This window comes from Uranotaenia lowii, chromosome 2 (assembly GCF_029784155.1).
Source record: "Uranotaenia lowii strain MFRU-FL chromosome 2, ASM2978415v1, whole genome shotgun sequence".
NCBI classification, from domain to species: Eukaryota; Metazoa; Arthropoda; class Insecta; order Diptera; family Culicidae; genus Uranotaenia; species Uranotaenia lowii.
The window spans coordinates 213,933,325-213,953,129 of NC_073692.1; the positions used below are offsets into that span (position 1 = coordinate 213,933,325).

At 39.3% G+C, this 19,805-nt stretch overlaps 1 protein-coding gene across 2 annotated transcripts; it reads right to left on the minus strand.

Annotated features, from left to right (window-relative positions):
• Positions 1-1,128: 1,128 nt before the first annotated feature.
• LOC129748553 (beta-hexosaminidase subunit beta-like) lies at positions 1,129-19,483 on the minus strand. 2 transcript variants are annotated; one of them, XM_055743210.1, is made up of 7 exons: positions 19,056-19,483; positions 14,021-14,100; positions 13,802-13,963; positions 13,636-13,711; positions 13,434-13,549; positions 1,579-2,313; positions 1,129-1,518 (listed from the first exon to the last, which is right to left on the minus strand). In XM_055743210.1, exons 1-7 carry the CDS (start codon positions 19,171-19,173, stop codon positions 1,162-1,164), a joined length of 1,644 nt encoding a protein of 547 aa, XP_055599185.1. In that variant the 5' UTR covers positions 19,174-19,483; the 3' UTR covers positions 1,129-1,161. The 2 variants fall into 2 exon arrangements, with proteins under 2 accessions (XP_055599185.1, XP_055599184.1); XM_055743209.1 differs by having other exon boundaries at positions 13,636-13,963; positions 19,056-19,482.
• Positions 19,484-19,805: the final 322 nt, after the last annotated feature.

Sequence of the window (19,805 nt, forward strand, 5' to 3'; positions counted from 1 at the left end):
GTAATGTCAAGTTTCTGAAAAGCATAAATTTATGATGAATTTTTGAAATTTACAAAAAGGGGTTTTGGCCAAGCTTTCATAGGTCCTGTCCCACTGTGCAGCGTTAACTCCAACAGATTTAGTTGGGAAACTACCGCGAAATGATGAAGATGGACCTAAATAAACCCGTTAAATCAGTATTGAGACTTAATTCGGTTTTAACTGCAAGATAATGCTGCCATCTACGGCTTGGAAAAAATGTGGTTAACTGATAAAAAATCAAAGATTTTTAATTCCAATCTGTTTTTTTCTGTTTCAAAATTAGCCCAGAACGTATCTTGTATCGTTTCACGTTATGTTAATGATGAAATTAAGGAGTTTGATGAAGTTTTATAAAACGCTAAACGAATGCATAAGTGGTATTATTTTTTTTCGCACTTTTTTTTATTTCATATTTATGGCCCTCAATTGTTTCATCCAAAAACATAAACTTATGCTTGATTTATCCGTTGAACAATTTAAAACAAATTTTAGAAAAAAATTTTGATGATTTTCAATTATTCGTATTATAACAAGTAGAAACCAACACTATTCTTGTTACACTCACTGTAGAGTATGGTGGCTTCTTAAAGCTTCATGAACTGCTCGTTTTGATCTTTTCGAAGCAATTCAACGTCGATTCGTGCGTTACGCTCTTTGTGAGCTACCTTGAAAAATCTTTTAAATTTACCGCCATACGCTCATCGTTCGTTCTATCGGTCAATCGCTGTTCGTGGCGAAGATGCTTCGGAACGAAATTTAAACTCCAGAAAGAACTGTGAGCAATAGAAATTGGCTCCCTCTAGAACCAAGAAGCAAGCGAAGCAAGCGATGTGGCAGCAACGATCCTCACTGATCCGCAAAAATGAGCCTTTTACGTTATTATATTTATTTTCTTCGACTTTAAAACGCCGTATCGGATCTGACTTAGATAATCAATTACAAAATTGAGAAAACCTATCATGTTATGTACAGTTAACATTAATAGATCATTAAACACCTATTTCAATTGATTTTTATTTTGAATAAACAAATTAAACAAATATTAGTACAACAAGCTTCTAAACGTGTGGCAAGGATCGTGATACAAGATAAATTAAGAGACACACCTTTTGCAAAATAATCATTACGCTCGTCTATTTTCTACACACAAAAACCGGGCCCATTCGGTGGTTGCGCAGAGATGCCACGCAGATTCATCCGACAGGTATGCTCCTCCAGTCGACGGGCAGCTTCCTCGACGTCTTTGACATCTTCGGTTGACCAAAGCTTCTCGGCAGTAGCCGATACTCGAGGGAAAATTCGGGGAAGAATGTTATGGTCGTTAACGACTTCGGCCCACATGCACGCTTCTCCTCCTAAAACCAAATCTTTCTGCTTCTGGGTACCCACAAAATCGTGGGGATCGCAGTTGTAAAACTTACGCCAATCGCCGCCGGTGCTCAGATGATCCAAATACCAACAGGAAGACAACAGCGCAGATAGACCATCCTTGGTTATCTGAAATTGCAAAATCCAAATTAACGTATGAACGTTCAAAAAAGTAAACAAGTAACAAACTCTGTAAAGTAGATCTTGTCGATTTCCGGTCCACACGTGGACAACCGTTCCATTTGGCAGGCTAACCCCGTTGACGTACACTTCCTGCCACACCAATGAACTTCTGTTCAAACTATCGATTTGATCGACAATCTTCTGGATGAACTGTTCCTCCAACATTTCAAACGAATACAATCGGTTTTCCTTCATGTACTCCATGATGTTGGCATTGCTGGCCCAGCACTCGAATCCCACCTCGTCACCGCCCAAATGAACGTACTGATCGGGAAACACCTGAACTATCTCCTGGAACAGTTTATACAGGAAAGTATACGTTGACTCCTTGGTTGGATCCATGGGTCCCAACTTTCCTCGATATTGGTCGAAGCATTCGGTCAGCAGTTCCGGATGTGAAACGCCCCACGAGCGAGTATGTCCGGGAGTATCGAATTCTGACATCACCCTAATACCCCGCAGCCTTGCTTCCTCAATCACCTGCTGCACATCCGCTGGACTGTAGACCATCGACGGATGGTAGGCACCTTGAGCGCTCAGTTCCGGAAACACCTTACTCTGGTACGGGAAACTGTGATCGTCAACGATGTGCCAATGGAACACGTTCAGCTTATTGTAGGCCATTCCGTCCAGGATTTTGATCAGCGCATCGACGGAGATGAAATGGCGCGAAGTGTCAACCAACAGACCCCGATGGGAGAAACGAGGCTGATCCGAAATGGTGGTGGTGTTAATGCGTAGCTTTGAAGGAAAAAGTTTGTATTATAAAGTTAACACGTGTGAATCGTTAAAAAATCATGAGAGTAACATAAAAAATTTTAATATTTAAAGTGATAGAAGTGATTTCAAGTGATATCTGATTAAAACCGTTATTTTTTTTTTTTTTTTTTTCAAATTTAGAGTTTTTTTTCTGTTAGGCTGAAACAAATATCAATTTCTTCTTTTGTCACCCCCCCTTCGAAATTACCAAAAACCTCAAAGGGGGAAATAAATTAAGTTTGAAGTATTTTATGAAAATTTTCAAAAAAAAAATCAAACATCCGAAAGAAAACAAGACCAAAAAACAAATTTTGGAAGATGAGAGTTATTGAATTTTTCGATAAACAAAACACTTGATTTATGGGTTTTGTGCAATAATATAGTATGCAATTTTGTTGCATACAAGCTTTCGTGAAATTGGAACCAATTAATTTGTTTTTTGTATTTTTTTTTAATAACCCGCACCCAAAGTACATTTACTACTCATCTTCACACGACCGGGCCCACTGTGCAGTATTAGGTCGAGTTCACAGTGAGCGCGAAGCGAAGTGCGAAGCGAATTTCTAATTCGCGCGAAAAACCGCTTCTCATTGAAACACGTTGAAAAAACATCGACCAGCCACAGTGCAAGCGAATTTTCGTGCGAAGACCTGGTTCGATCGCACGATTTCATCCTGTTCATCCGGACATACACTGAAAATATTCTCTCGGATATTTTTTTATCGCACATGATTAATTATCTAAAAATCTTTTTTAAAAGTATTTATTTATCATTGCCGTTTCTGTGTTGGTTATAAAAAATGCACGGTTATTTAGCGCGGGTTTCGCAAAAAACCCGGTTTCAGTCTTTTCACTTGAAACAAATTCTAACTGGCAATAAACGACCGGTGGCATGAAAGCCCCACAATATGTGTATAGATAGGGTGAAGGGGCTGAAGTGAACGGTCGTTTGTTTTTCCGCGACCGCGTTTTTCTTCTGTGGTCTTTAAATTAAATTTTTGTTTTCCATTATTAAGATTTTTTTAGAAGTTAGTCATTGTAGTGATTAATTTACTTAAACATAACATAAATTCTTGATGTTGGTGTAGATAGATTTTCGGGAAAACCGTGATGAAGGTGGAGAAACTTAAGTGATTTTTTTAAAGTTTATTATCTTTCTGACAAGGGAGATTATTTCCGGGTACAGTAGAAAAATAAGAGTGCCAACGTCGAAGCTTTTTCCTGTAGATTGCTTGGATTTCTTCAAGGCGAAAGGAATCAACAAAGGAATAAAATCAGCTAAGTACCACTTGAACATTGATCGTTTTAAATTTCATTATATTAAATAATAAAATAGCTTAACTCTATTATTGGGGACTAGTGGGGGGTTGGACAGGGCATCAAACGAGTGGAAAACTGATATACAATGGATTGTGGGTTCAAGCCAGCCGGAGTATCTCGGCAAATTTGGAATCTGGAATAGGTTTCTTAGGGACCTTTCCAGGTATCTTTATTTGTTTCAAACAGTTTGAAGTGAGTAAGATGAGTCAAACCTGTCCCAAGCCAGTGGTAACGGACCCCTTGGTTGTGCTGCAATTATGGTTTGTGAGTTAAGCATAAACAATATTTGAATGTGTGATCGAGACTTCCCGTACCGCCTCGGGTCGAAAGACCTATCAGCCACTGGTGGGTTCAACTACATACATACATACATACAGAAAGGGTGAAGGGGCTGAAGTTGGAATTCGTTTTCCGACGCCATCTTGAAATCCAATATGGCCTCTTCCACTCAACTTTAAAATGCTGGAAGTGACCAAAAAACACATGAAACTCCCACAGTATGGGCATTGGATAAAAGTGCTCAATAAGTAGAAGTCGAATTAGGCTGTCCGACGCCATCTTGAAATAAAAGATGGCGATTTGATGAGTAAAAGGGATCAAAAAGTAGATGAAAAATGACTGACAAAAATTTTACAAAAATTTTGAGAAAACTGCAAAAAAACACTGAAAGAAATAAACAAAAATATGACAAGTGTTATAAAAATGAAGAAATATTGACAAAAATATTACAAAACTGTGGAAAAATATGCATAACTTTTACTGAAATTTAAAATATGACAAAAATATGACAAACAAAATAGAGACAAATGACAAAACTTTGAATAAAACACGACAAATGTGGTAAAAAAATTATGCCAAAAATATGACAAATATTACAAAGTTAGACACAAAAATGAGAAAAAATTCACAAAAATGGCAAAACTGTGACAAGTGAGAAAAAAATATATAACGAAATTATAATCAAAATTTTACAATAGAATGACCTGACAGAACTGAAATAAAGACAAATAGTTGAAAACAAATTTACAAAATTGACAAAATAATAACAAAAAAATTTAATTAAATTAAAAAAATCTGACAAACATATATAAAACTATGAAAAAAAATATTACAAAGGTGGTAAAAAAATGGCAAAAATTTGACATAAAAATGAAAAAATAAGACAAATGGGCTAGAATATGACAAAGTTCAGAAAAAATACGGCAAAAATTTGACAAAATAATGGCAGAAATCTGACAAAATTATAAATAATGAGATAAAAATATAACAAAATACTTTCAAATATATTTAAGAAAAATGACAAAATGATGACAAATACGACATTAAAATTACAAATTTTAACAAAAAAATGACAAATCCGAACATATAATGATGAATATGTTACAAATATATGGCAAGTATGATAAAAAAAATGACAAATATGACAAAATCTAGACAAATCTATGGGCTTGTGATATGTGTAACTCAGTTGGCAAGTTAGTTCTTTTCTAAGCCAATGTCCGTGAGTTCAAATACAAGAGTAATCATCGAATACAGTTGTACCGGATAAATTCAGAATGAAAAGAAGATGGTTAAACGACTATATATAATCGAACAAAAAAAACAAAACTATAAAAAGAAACTTACAATCAAATGATCAAAAAATCTGACAGAATTATGACAAAAATACGACAAATGAAAACATGACAAAATTATGACAAAAATTAAAATAAAATGACAAAAATCTTACAGTGCTATAAAAACCTTTGTCAATTGTTTGTCATAATTTTGTTTTTTTTTAATCATAATTTTGTTACATTTTTATCATATTTTTTCAACACCTTTGTTACATATATTGTTACACATGTTGTTATAATATTGTAAATTTTTTTTTTCATAATTTTGTTATATTTTTGTCATAGTTTTGGTAGATTTTTTTCTTGCGATTTTCAGTCATTTAAAATATTTTAAAGTTGAGTGGAAGCCGCCGTATTGGATTTTAAGATGACGTGTCATAGCGTCAGACTTCAAAATTCGACTTTTACTAATTGATTCCTTTCACCTAATACCCATGGGTTAACACCCGTGCGATTTTCAGTCATTTAAAGCATTTTGATGTTATTATGAAGCCGCCATCTTGGATTTGGGCGTCAAAATATATTCTCCGACGTCCTCATAAAGTCCAGGCACCGAGTATTCAGGTCCTAAGATTCCTTTTCATAATTCCTGCGGTCCTAGAACGCGCAAGGTTTTTTTCCGCGGTTTTCCGGAATTTACGTGATTTTTCGGAATTAACGCGGATTAGTTTTTTTTGCGCGGTACGTATCCCTTGCTCACGGTTTTGATTCTGCAAATGAATTTGCAAAGATTTTTTCACTTGTGATAATTCTTGCAAAACACCGAAGGTTTTTCTCAGTGTTGAACCGCTTCGCATATTCGCGGGCACTGTGGCCGGCCTTCAAAAACGAACTTGCGAAATTCATCCGGTGAATGAATATTTCGCTTCGCAGTTCGCTTCGCGCTCACTGTGTTCGTACCCTTAGACGCAGAGACAGCTGGAACATAAGGAGGAAGAAACGTGGACAACAGTACCCTACGTTTCCATATTAACAATTGTTGAAACTCACTCGCGACGAAACGACGAACGACCGACTGTTTACCGCGGCGATTATACGGTACTGACCGCGTGGCGAATATAAACAACAACAGAGAGTCTCAAGTGAGAACGTCAATTCGCTATTGTTTCAAGAATCGATGAAGAGTGAATTCGTAGTGTTCACTGGAATTGTTGCCAGTTGAACACTACGGAAACTAATAGGGAAGTCTTGCCAATATGGTGGATAATCCATTTATCAATATCAATCACTATTGTAACCTGACCTTTTAACATCACTTGACGTAAATAAAGATGATTACGATATCAGTTTTGCGATACAAATTCTGCGTTCATTAATTCGATATTACAACAACAATAAAATGTAAACGTTGGGAGCACATAAGCTAATTGTTTTGTACTCCTAGACGGTGGTCCTTAAGAACCTTCATGGTCTTAGTGATTGACTTAAAAATAAGAAAATTGCTTTATTTCGTCAAGTTTCATTTCTGAACTTTGTTAGTTATTCTAAAAAAAGTTATTTTGGATTTCAGTGCACCATCATCTCTGGTCTTTGACTTTGGATATAGCGCCTTTGCTCGCTCTTGAAATAAAAAAACATTAAAAGAACAGAAAATATAGTGACCTCACGAAATCTTTTGAAAATAACTCTTCCAAAAGATTTCGTGGAATAAGTAAGTAGAAGTTTTTTTGATCACTAAAGGGTTATACGGTCAAAATTTGGTCAATATCAACTTAACGTATTTCTTTCAATGTTGCATTTAAAAAACCTGAACACCCCTCATTTTGAAGGTGTGTGTGTGTAAAATGTTGCTCCTATTTTGATTTTGGAATTCACTCTTCAGTTGTCAAAATGCCGTCCAAGGAAGAAGAGCAGCGTATCAAAATTTTGCTCGCGCATCGCGAAAATCCGAGCTACTCGCTCGCAAAGCTGGCAAAATCGCTAAAAGTGGCCAAATAAACCGTTACAAATGCAATTCAAGTGTTTGGGGAACGTTTGTCGACAGCCAGGAAGTCTGGATCGGGGGAAATCGAAAACCGGAAGCCGCTGAAACGACATAGATAGTTGCCGGTAGATTCAAGCGAAACCCTAACCTTTCTCTCCGAGATGCCGCAAATAAGCTGGGTGTATCGTTTACAACCGTGCATCGAGCCAAAAAACGAGCCGAACTATCGACTTACAAGAAGGTAGTGACTCCAAATCGCGATGATAAACAAAATACGACGGCCAAAGCGCGATCCCGGAGGCTGTACACGACGATGCTGACGAAGTTTGACTGCGTGGTAATGGACGACGAAACCTACGTTAAAGCCGACTACAAGCAGCTTCCGGGACAGGAGTTTTATACGGCAAAAGGAAGGGGAAAGGTAGCAGATATTTTCAAGCACATGAAACTGTCAAAGTTCGCGAAGAAATATCTGGTTTGGCAAGTCATCTGTACCTGTGGCTTGAAAAGCAGCATTTTCATAGCTTCCGGGATTGTCAACCAAGAAATTTACGTGAAAGAGTGTTTGAATAAACGTCTGCTGCCTTTCCTGAAGAAACACGGTTGTTCCGGACGAGCAGCAGTTCAAGGCAAACTGGCTTTCTGCGGCGAAGAAGGTGGACAAGGTGGCTGTACAAAATCTGATGGCAGGGGTAAAGCGTTAGGCCCGGCAATTCGGATTTGGAAAAGCGGAAGCCTAACTGAATATTTTTCCTGAATTATATACTATTATTTATTTTATTTACATAGTATACCGTCTTACGACATAACTTGACGAACATAATTCCTAAAATTCACTCGGTTCATAGCAACCGTTCTCCAATTTCTCGGGCACCCCACGTTCACCAGATCACGCTCCACTTGGTTTAACCACCTCGCTCGTTGCGCCCCCGCTCGTCTTGTTCCTACCGGATTCGTAGCGAACGCCTGTTTTGCAGGACAGTCATCCGGCATTCTCGCAACATGTCCCGCCCAGCGTATCCGGCCAGCTTTCACCACCTTCTGGATACTGGGTTCGCCGTAGAGTCGCGCGAGCTCGTGGTTCATCCTTCGCCTCCACACTCCGTTCTCCTGTACGCCGCCAAAGATGGTTCTTAACACTCGTCGCTCGAATACTCCGAGTGTACGCAGGTCCTCCTCGAGCAATATCCATGTCTCGTGCCCGTAGAGAACAACCGGTCTAATAAGCGTCATATACAGGTTACACTTCGTGCGATGGCTAAGTCTTCTCGACCGCAGTTGCTTGTGGAGTCCATAGTAGGCACGACTTCCGCTGATAATTCGCCTCCGGATCTCACGGCTGGTGTCATTGTCTGCGGTCACCAGAGAGCCGAGATAGACAAAGTCTTCGACTATTTCCAGCTCGTCGCCGTCGATTGTGACCTTGTTATTACTGGACAAGCGGGTTCGGTCGGTCTCGGATCCGCAGGCCAGCATGTACTTCGTCTTGGACGTATTAATCATCAACCCAATCCTTCCTGCTTCGCGTTTCAGTTTGCGGTAGATCTCCCCCACCGCCGCAGATGATCTGCCGACTATATCAATGTCATCGGCAAAGCAGATAAGTTGACTGGATCTGTTGAAAATCGTGCCCCGCATTTCGCCCACCGCTCGTCGAATAACACCTTCTAGCGCCACGTTGAACCTTGTCGAAGCCCCCTGCGAGATTCGAATGAACTCGACAATTCACCCGAAATCCGCACACAGCACTGCGTTCCATCCATCGTCGCCTTGATCAGTCTGATCAGCTTCCCGGAAAAGCCGTTCTCGTCCATGATTTTCCATAGCTCGTTACGGTTGATCGTGTCGTATGCGGCTTTGAAGTCGATGAATAGATGGTGCGTGGGGACTTGGTGTTCCCGGCATTTTTGGAGGATTTGCCGTAATGTAAATATCTGGTCAGTCGTTGACCGTCCCTCCATGAAACCGGCCTGATGACTTCCCACGAATCTGTTTGCTTGTGGCGTTAGGCGGCGGAGTAGGATTCGGGACAGCACTTTGTAAGCGGCATTGAGGACAGTGCTTGCTCGGTAGTTCTCACAGTCCAATTTGTCGCCCTTCTTGTAGATGGGGCATATTACCCCCTCCTTCCACTCCTCCGGTAGCTGTTCTATGTCCCAGATCCGGATTATCAACCGGTGTAGGCAATCGGCCAACCTGTCCGGGCCCATTTTGATGAGTTCAGCTGCGATGCCATCCTTCCCAGCCGACTTGTTTCTATTCAGCTGGCGAATGGCTTCCTTAACTTCACTCATCGTTTGGAGTGGCTCCTCTTCGTCGTTGGCTACGCCGGCGATGTACCTTCCCCCACCGTCTTGATCTCCTGCATGTGCGCCGTTCAGGTGTTCATCGAAGTGCTGCTTCCACCTTTTGATCATCTCACGATTGTCCGTCAGGATACCCCCGTCCTTATCCCGGCACATTTCGGCTTGCGGCACGAAGCCTTTGCGGGATGCGTTGAGTTTCTGATAGAACTTTCGTGTTTCTTGGGAACGATGCAGCTGCTCCAGCTCCTCGAGCTCCTCCTCCTCCAGGCGGCGCTTTTTCTCCTGGAAAATTCGGACTCGCTGCCTCTTCCGCTGTCGGTGATTTTCCACATTTCGACGGGTGCCTCTCTGCACTACTGCCGCCCGCGCGGCATTCTCTTCGTCCATCACCCTCCTACACTCCTCGTCGAACCAGTCGTTCCGTCGAGATCGCTCCACATAACCGATGACGTTCTCCGCAGCACTGTTGATGGCTGTTTTGATGGTATCCCAACAGTCCTCGAGAGGGGCTTCGTCAAGCTCGCCCTCTGCCGGCAGCGCTGCTTCGACCGATTGCGCGTAGTCTGCCGCGACCTCAGGTTGCTTCAGTCGCGCGATATTTAACCGAGGCGGGCGCCGGTTTCGCGTGTTGTTCACTACGGAGAATTTTGGGCGCATCTTCACCATCACCAGATAATGGTCCGACTCGATGTTGGCGCCCCGACAGGATCTGACGTCGATGATGTCCAAGAAGTGCCGGCTGTCAATCAAAACGTGGTCGATCTGTGATTGAGTTTGGTACGGTGATCTCCAGGTGTACTTGTGTGGGAGGCGGTGCTGGAAAAAGGTACTTCGTACGGCCATTCGTTTGGAGGCGGCGAAATCTATCAGTCTGAGGCCGTTTTCGTTGGTCAGCTGGTGTGCACTGAACCTTCCAATTGTCGGTTTGAATTCCTCCTCCTGGCCGACCTGAGCATTGAAATCCCCGATGACGATCTTGATATCATGTTTTGGGCAACGGTCGTATTCACGCTCCAGCTGCGCGTAGAATTCGTCTTTGTCGTCACCGGTACTTCCGAGGTGAGGGCTGTGCACGTTGATGATGCTGATGTTGAAGAACCGGCCCTTGATTCTCAACCGGCACATTCGTGAGTTGATCGGCCACCACCCGATCACGCGCTTTTGCATCTTTCCCATCACTATAAAAGCTGTTCCAAGCTCGTGTGTGTTGCCGCAGCTCTGGTAGATGGCACGACCATATGGATACGGATGTCGAATTTGCGGCTCTTCAATTCGTTGGAGAGCACGTCGGTACTGCCCACAAAATTTAGAGATCGGCAGTTCCATGTTCCAAGTTTCCAATCGCTTGTCCCTTTTCGTCGAGTGGGTCTTTGCCGATTTTCTTTTGTAATTTGTTGTTCGTTGTTCGTTGCTTATGTTTTTTGTAGTCACGGGCTCGCAAGGCCCGCAGCTAACCCCACTATCTCGCTGGAGGACCGTCGTGATGTTGCTGTTTTGGGTCCCGAACACCACCAGGACGCTGTTGCACTCCGCACGCCGCCCCTGACATGGAGAACAGACGCGTACGAAGCCCCCTGACTCAGTCTGCATGCGACCAAAGCATCCACCGGGGTTGGGTACCCGATCTCCGCTAAGGTTGCTCGCACCCCAGCTAGCACCACGGGGAGGTAGAGAATCGGAGTTGCAGACAAGAGGTGATATGACCACTACCCGAAGGTTGGGTGTATGGGGTCTCGAGTTGCACATTGTCTACCGTTCACTAGCCACACAGTTCACTATATACTAATTAAACTTGAAAAAGAAATTTAATTTGATTTTTTTAAATAAACGATTTCACCGATTTACACGCGTTTTCCCTTGACAAATTTCGACCGTATCACCCTTTATGTTATGCTGAAATTCGTCATTATGAACAGCTTTTAAGCATTTCGCGTTCAATGATTCGAAGTAGATGTGAGTAGTCAAATAAGCTAACCTAAGCTGAGCTATAAACACGGTCGGTTTCAATTGTCTAATTACACTAGTTTACAAAATTTAAAAAAAAAATCGTGAACTTGATTAATTGACCAACATTTTTAATGTAAAATTGGGCGCTGAATCCGAAAATGAAATTCAAAAAAATCTCAGTAGAACCAATTTTGAGTTATGCTCCAAATATGAAATTTCTGTAAAACTAAAAAAGTTCTTATACTCAGATTTAAATATCTCGGATGGCATAGCAGTAATTTTAAATCCCTCTTTTGCATATTGAAGGTGAATAAATTTTCTATCGATCATCTCAACACTGTTTTTGCGTTTGACCGACAGTATTGTTGATATTAGTGACTTTATGAGAAAAAAAGTTATAAAAAACGCATTTTCTTAGAGAAAATTTTGTTTCAACGAAAGTTTTAGACTCGATGGTAGCATTTAAAAAATCTGATTTTCTTTTGTGCTTGAATGTCAATTTAAAACAAAGATTTCAAATGGTTATTTATCGAAATTGGTTGAAAATTGAAGAAGTTATGGCTACTTTACCATAACTGTGATTTTTGCAGTTTTTAATAATTTAACGAACCGCAGTACACTTATAATAGTAAAGGAAGAATGAAATTTGATAAATCTCACTCGTTCCTAGTCAAAATTATTTATTAGCTTACCAGAAGGTCACATGCCAAGTTTCAGGAAGATCTGATCATAGGGAGGGCTTGCTTGAGTCTCAAACGTGAATAAAATTTTAAAGTTTTCTGCCCGGGAGGAACGAAAAATACTGGTTTTTCATCAATAACTTTTTTCATCACAAGCCGATTGTTTTTTATGGTTGGTTTTTTAAAGCCTTAGTTGAGACAAATATTTGACCCGAAGACTGCAACACGATTGGACTTGAAGTAAAAAAGTTATTGCAGTTCAAAGGCCGCAAATTTTGTCCAACACGCAATGAGTACTTTTTACTCATTGCATTTTATACGAGAATTTCGACCAAAATACAATCTTTGAACCGCAATAACTTTTTTGTTTCAAATTCAATCGAGTTACAGTCTTCGAGTGAAATATTTGTCTTAAATTAGGCTTTAAGAAAATTAACCATAAAAAACAATCAGCTAGTGATGAAAGAAGTTATTGATAGAAAACCAGTATTTTTCGTTCCTTCCGGGAAAAATACCTCAAAATGTTATTCACTTTTGAGACTCAAGAAACCCCTCCCTATAGTCAGATCTTCCTGAAACTTGGCATGTGACCTTCTGGTAAGCTTATAAATAGTTTTGACTTGGAACGAGTGAGATTTATCAAGTTTCATTTCTCCTATACTATGATAAGTGTACTGCGGTTCATTAAATTATTAAAAACTACAAAAAATACTTTTATGGTAAAGTAGCCATAACTTCTTCAATTTTCAACCGATTTTGATAAATAACCACTTGAAATCTTTGTTTTAAATTGACATTTAAGCACAAAAGAAAATCAGATTTTTTAAATGCTACCATTGAGTCTAAAACTTTCGTTGAAACAAAATTTTCTCTAAAAAAATACGTTTTTTATAATTTTTTTTCTCATAAAGTCACTAATATCAACAATATTGTTGGTCAAATGCAAAAACAATGTTGAGATGATCGATAGAAAATTTATTCACCTTCAATATACAAAAGAGGGATTTCAAATTACTGTTGTGCCGTCCGAGATATTTTAATCTAAGTACAAGAACATTTTTAATTTTTCCGAAATTTCAAATTTGGAGCATAACTCAAAAACGGTTCTTTTGAGATTTTTTTGTATTTTATTTTCGGATTCAGCGCCTGATTTAACATTAGAAATGACCTTCAATTTACAGAGTTCAAAAATGCTGTAAACTAGTGTTATTAAACCGGGAAATAGCTCTTAAAAGCTATTGCGTGGTTTAGTGAATATCTGCTAGTTCAAATTCTATGTATTTATCCTAGGATTCCTTAGTATACTCACCATAGTTCCATCATCGGCCAAAACAACCATTTGAGAGAACGATTCCAACGCTCGTAGAACACCCCAAATCGAAAACGATTCCAGCTTAGCCTGGTTAGCATCGATGGTAATTTCATCTGTAAACGGGCAGGAAAAAAATCCCAAAAAAAAACCATCACATCTTTTTATTTTTATTTTGGCCCAATAACCGCATGCAACTTACACGCTTCGTCCATGCCCAGATAGGGAAGACTTTCACAGGGGGTCTTCAGATCGACCAGAACTTCCTCCAGATAACCCTGAAACAAGGCCCGATGACGATGAGTGCTACTATGGTCATCATTTTGAGATGAACCTGAAACGCCACGCTGGCGTTGTTGGCGGCTTACATTAAAGGATGGATCCGAACGGAAAGATTTCCGCAAATGGTTGTCGGCCCCAAACGAAGCTGACCTCAGCATCGAGCGGCGTGAATCGTCCCCAGTTGCGTCGATGATCTTCTGATACCGATCCAGGGCTTTCTCCAGAATGTCACAGGTGTTGTTAATGGCCTGTAAAACATGAATGGTTTGATTTATGGTCTTATATAGAAGAGTGTGTTTACAAACCCGGAACTGAAGGGCCTTCCGCTTGATGACCAAAAAGTTTTGACCGACCGTCTGATCACGTGGCTTTGGCCATATCGCACCTTAAGGGGTAGGGAAACATACAAAAAAAGAATACAATCGTTGCATGACTTGGTAACAGGAATGTAAGTATGTGCTCTATAGGTAAATTCAATTATCTTATCCATCAGTCCATCAAATCGGACAAGCTAAGACAGAAAAATCCGGCTGGCTGGAACATTCAAAGTAAGTGTCGCGTGTCGAAGTATCACGAATCGACAGGGAACTTGGAAGATCGGCCTCTCAAGCTAATTGTTGCTGAGTCAAATTAGTCTCAGTGGAGATCGGCAAATGTTGCTCCTCTTAACAGACATTATAGTTTGTGTAGTATATTCGTGTATCAGTTTCTTGAGTAAGATTTGTTTGTATGTAGATGTTGTTCAAAAATAAGTAAAAGAAACTTTTAAGTTGTAAATTATTCATGCTATTAAGTAGAAAAATTGGCAACATTTTAAGGTGCACCCAAGGTTTTTAACGTCTCGCGTCTAAGAGTTTTGATTAGTGAAAATAATACTGGCGTCCTCAATTTAAATCATTTTGCTATCAACTGTAGTTTTTGTGATATGGCATATGAAAATTTAAAAAATGGATCAATTTTGAGTAAAACCTTCAAACAAAAGAAAAACTGATTTTTTTAATCTATTTATTACAATTTATTCAATTAAGAATTCATAGCTTGCCTAGAAATTTTTGTTTTAGAGATACAACGCTTCCAAAAATGAAACTCTACTATTTTAAGAAATTTGGATTACAATTATTTTTGACATCGTTCATCAAAGTCTTTGAGTATTTTAACTCATTTAACAACTTGATTGAAGACTACAAAACGATTCGACTAATGGTTTAAAATATATTAACTGCTCCATTTCGTTAAAATCTTCACTAGAATTTTGTCGAAATTAACTTTTTTGAAGAATTGGGAAAAATTGGCAAAAGAAAACTGCTTTAAATCCGGGAACGGAGAACAAAAAGACGGAGGGAAAGGTGAAACGGATGATAAAAACAAATCCCAACATCTCAAGCCATGATTTGGCTAAAAAGATTGGCATGTCGCAGTAGACTGAGTCGATTTGGGGTCATTTTTGAATTTCTCATACCCTGGGGTCTAAAAAGCTTCGTCTTGGTCCAAAACTCATCCATGATTTTTTGCAGAATTTTTAGGTAGCGTTTACAAGAGTAAATTTGAACTTTTTAGATTGTATGGGAAAATTGAATATTTTGTACCAAAAAAACAACATGACTTTTGTTTCTCCTGTGGAACCTAGCCTGCTTATGGTTTTTGTGCCAATTTATAAATTCTTGGAAGGAAATTTTCCGCTGAACAAGTTTATCGAAGTCCGAAACTTCGTTTCTGATAAGGCAAAAAAGATATTTGCTGTTAAACAGAAGTATATCCTTTGGCATTGAAAAACAATAAATTCAATTGACATCACTGCAGGGTGCCTAGGGAGGTATTGCATGACTACTTTTCATGCAATACTTCGCGAGGCTCCCGCAGTGATGTCAATTGAATTTACTGTTTATCATTGCGAAAAGACATTGCCCTGTTAAACAGCTAATAACTTTTTTTGCCTAATAAGATACGAAGTTACGGTCTTCGACAAAGTTGATCAGCAGAAAATTTCCTTCCAAGAATTTATAATTTGGCTCAAAAACCATCATTTGGCTTGGTTCCACAGAAGAAACAAAAATTATGTTGATTTTTCAGTACAAATTATTCATTTTTCCCATACAAACCTAAAAGTTCAAATTTACTCATGTAAACGTTACCTAAAAATTCTGCAAAAAATCATGGATGAGTTCTGGACCAGGACGAAGCTTTTAAAATCCCAGGGTTTGAGAAATTCAAAAAAAGAAAAAAAAAGAAATTCAAATCGACTCAGTCTAATGTCGCAGAGCAACGTCCAGAATGCAAAGAAGCTCTACCGAAAGATGCTGACAAAATACGGCTGCTGTGAGATGGACGACGAAACGTATACAAAGGTCGATTTTAAGCAAATTCCGGGTTTGGAGTTTTTCACCGGCAAGAGCAAGATCGATGTGGACGACAAATTTAAGAAGAAAAAAAATGTCGCAATTCGCCTCCAAATATCTCGTTTGGCAGGCTATTTGTCTGGCGGACTGAGGAGTGAGCCTTTCGTGACAAAGGGCACAGTAAATGGCGACGAACTCCGCTATTTTGGCTAGATTTGGCATCATGCCACTATTCTAAAATTGCCCTGGAGTGGTATGAGGCCAATTCTGTCCAGTTTATTCCAATAGACATGAACCTGTCAAACCGTCCGGAACTGTGCTCGGAGGAGCAGTAAAGGGTGATACGGTCAAAATTTAGTCAAGGGAAAACGCGTGTAAATCGGTGAAATTGTTTATTTAAAAAATCAAATTAAATTTCTTTTTCAAGTTTAATTAGTATAAAATTCAGGAAAAATATTCAGTTAGGCTTCCGCTTTTCCAAATCCAAATTGCCGGGCCTTACGCTTAACACCTGCCATCAGATTTTGTACAGCCACCTTGTCCACCTTCTTCACCGCAGAAAGCCAGTTTGTCTTGAACTGCAGTTTTTTGGTCTTCTTTAGGTTCCGCTTGACAATAGCCCAGTATTTCTTAATTGGGCGGAGCTCTGGCGTGATGGGAAGGTTCTTGTCCTTGGGAACCACCTGCACGTTGTTGGCGGCGTACCATTCCATGGCCTTTTTACCGTAATGGCAAGATGCCAAATCCAGCCAAAACAGTACGGAACAACCGTGTTTCTTCAGGAAAGGCAGCAGACGTTTATTCAAACACTCTTTCAGGTAAATTTCTTTGTTGACAGTCCCTGAAGCTATGAAAATGCTGCTTTTCAAGCCACAGGTACAGATGGCTTGCCAAACCAGATATTTCTTCGCGAACTTTGACAGTTTAATGTGCTTCAGAATATCTGCTACCTTTCCCCTTCCTTTTGCCGTATAAAACTCCTGTCCCGGAAGCTGCTTGTAGTCGGCTTTGACGTAGGTTTCGTCGTCCATTACCACGCAGTCAAACTTCGTCAGCATCGTCGTGTACAGCCTCCGGAATCGCGCTTTGGCCGTCGTATTTTGTTTATCATTGCGATTTGGAGTCACTACCTTCTTGTAAGTCGATATTCCGGCTCGTTTTTTGGCACGGTTGTAGACGATACACCCAGCTTATTTGCGGTATCTCGGAGAGAGAGGTTAGGGTTTCGCTTGAAACTACCGGCAACTCTCTATGTCGTCTCAGCGGCTTCCGGTTTTCGATTTCCTCCCGATTCAGACTTCCTGGCTGTCGACAAACGTTCCCCAAACACTTTAATTACATTTGTAACGGTTGATTTGGCAACTTTTAGCGATTTTGCCATTTTGCGCGAGCAAAATTTTGATACGCTGCTCTTCATCCTTGGACGGCATTTTGACAACTGAAAAGTGAATTCCAAAATCAAAATAGGAGCAACATTCTACACACACACACACACCTTCAAAATGAGGGGTGTTCAGGTTTTTTTAAATGCAAAATTGAAAGAAATACGTCAAGTTGATATTGACCAAATTTTGACCGTTATACCCTTTAGTACAAAATCTCATGCAAAATTTGGGCCAGATCGGATCACGGGAAGAGGTTGTTCAACGAGTCTGAAGTTAGTATGGAGTTTTTAGACATTTTGTTCCGGTGAAACATGAAAACTCAGTTTTTCAACAATAACTTCAGTTCAAAAGATTACAGGTTTACCGTTTTCCTTAGAAAAATTTTATAGAAAAATAAAAAAAAAACTCAGAATGGTATTGTTGAACAAGTAGCATTCACAAGCTTTTGACAATTGAAAGAATAATTTTTCAAACGAACTCGAGAAATATAATAAATAATATTGATTTTTAAAAGTAAGTACGGACCTCAACTTTAACTCAATCCAAATCTTTCCAAATTTTTCAATATTTCGATTCGACATTGTTATCTTGGAAAGCCTTCTATGAAAAGGATGAATACGAATTTGAGTCTTTTTTAATCATTGAAATTTTGCTAAAAAAAAGTCGTTCTTCTGAAAGATTTGTCAGTACCAAACCGGTTCTAGTTGAATTTTTCTACTCAACTGTGTCTGTCTAGTTTTCATTATTGATGTTTTTCTAAATACAGAGCAAGATAGTTTACATCAAACATTTTTGGATTTGGTTTAATTTTCTTAAATTTACCCTTTTCTGTTAAAGCTTAGCAAACAATAACAAATTGGAAAAATGCATAGAGCAAATTTTCGATAATTTACATAATTTGCAAAAGTTAGAAAATTTGGATGGAAGAACGAAGCTGTTGAAAAAGAATTCATGATAGAATGGTTGAAGCTGTTGTAAAAGTATAATTTTAATTATGATGTTTATTTTAATACGATCTGACTATTTTTCCAAGGCTATCCAAACTCCTCAATATTAAAACTAGAGTCCACTTAAATGCTCTTCATACCATTGATATGTTGTTACCAAAACCTAATCTGGAAACATTGAAAAATGTGTGATAGAATTCCTCAAACCATAAATTAAAATTTTCTGGGAATAGATTAGAATTGTATTGTTTTTTGTTTATTTAATTTCAATGATCACAGACTGTGTGATTCACAGCTGTATGTACGTGTAAACCCTCACGCAAATTTGTATGTTAATTGTTATCAGTTAGCATACAAATCTAAATGCTTTCACTCGTGTAGATAGTATTAATGTTTTACAATTCAAAGCTTTGTTAATGTTGTGATCGTTGAAACATAATATTTTCAATTTGACAAGATTTCGAATAAAATTCAGATAATGAATTGATTTGCTTTTTAAAATTGTAGGTTGAGAATCCGTTGTTTCGTTTCATTTTTTTGTGCATTTCCAAATTTAAAGTGAGTATTTAATTTCAATAATATATTCTCTTCTTATAATTCATGTTAGTGGATTCGTGATTCGTTCTGCCGAGATAATTAACAACACTGGGTTAAAACTTTGATAAAACCTACCTTTGGTAGCGATCACAACCGGTCCCGGATCGACGATGTAAGCGCGAACGCTCTGATGCAACAGGAAGCATAAACCGGCGACAAAAATCAGCAACCAATTCACTCCGGCGCACTGCATTTTATTAAGTGTGGGCCACAAATAAATTCTGCTCTAAACCTCTAATCACCACATTCACTTTCACTGGCGTACACAATAATATGAACTGATACTGATACCGCGAGCTCCAGCTATCATAGAATCACAAATCGCTGAATTGTCCGTTGAGAGACCAGTTCGTGTTTGATTTTTCAAAAAGTGACCTCCATTCACCTCGGCCCACTGGGAAGATCTGCTCCGGATTGCTCTCTGGCTCAGCGCTTTAATGAATCGTAATCGTTCTCGTCGTCTCTTCGGGCGTGAGTTGAGTTGGTGAAGTAGGTAGAAAAAAACAAAAAAAAGGAAAAATAAACTAAACCTCGTAATAACTAGTAAATCACCAACCAGCCAGGTTCCGAATCATCGCGCTCTCTTTTACTGGCTGTGCTTCTTCTCTTTCTCCACTTGATTATATGGATTTTCTTTCGAGTGCCTACCTTACAACCGACTTTTGATTCCGTTTAAACAAGTTCAGCGTATAGGAGATTCTTACTTACGAGTCGAAGGTCGATGCGCACCCGAGTGAGCCCCGATTATGAACTACCGATACCTCCTGGAGGGCACTCGAACTATCAACTCGATTAGGAATTACCATCTTGTTTTCATTCGAAAGC

Excerpts from the sequence above, each read along its gene's own strand:
- LOC129748553 (XM_055743209.1), bottom strand. The coding sequence starts at position 19,173 with ATGCAGTGCGCCGGAGTGAATTGGTTGCTGATTTTTGTCGCCGGTTTA. Across the intron at positions 14,101-19,055 it reads GGTTGTGATCGCTACCAAAG|GTGCGATATGGCCAAAGCCA; the intron begins GTAGGTTTTATC and ends CTACCCCTTAAG. Across the intron at positions 2,314-13,433 it reads TGGCCGATGATGGAACTATG|CTACGCATTAACACCACCAC; the intron begins GTGAGTATACTA and ends TTTCCTTCAAAG.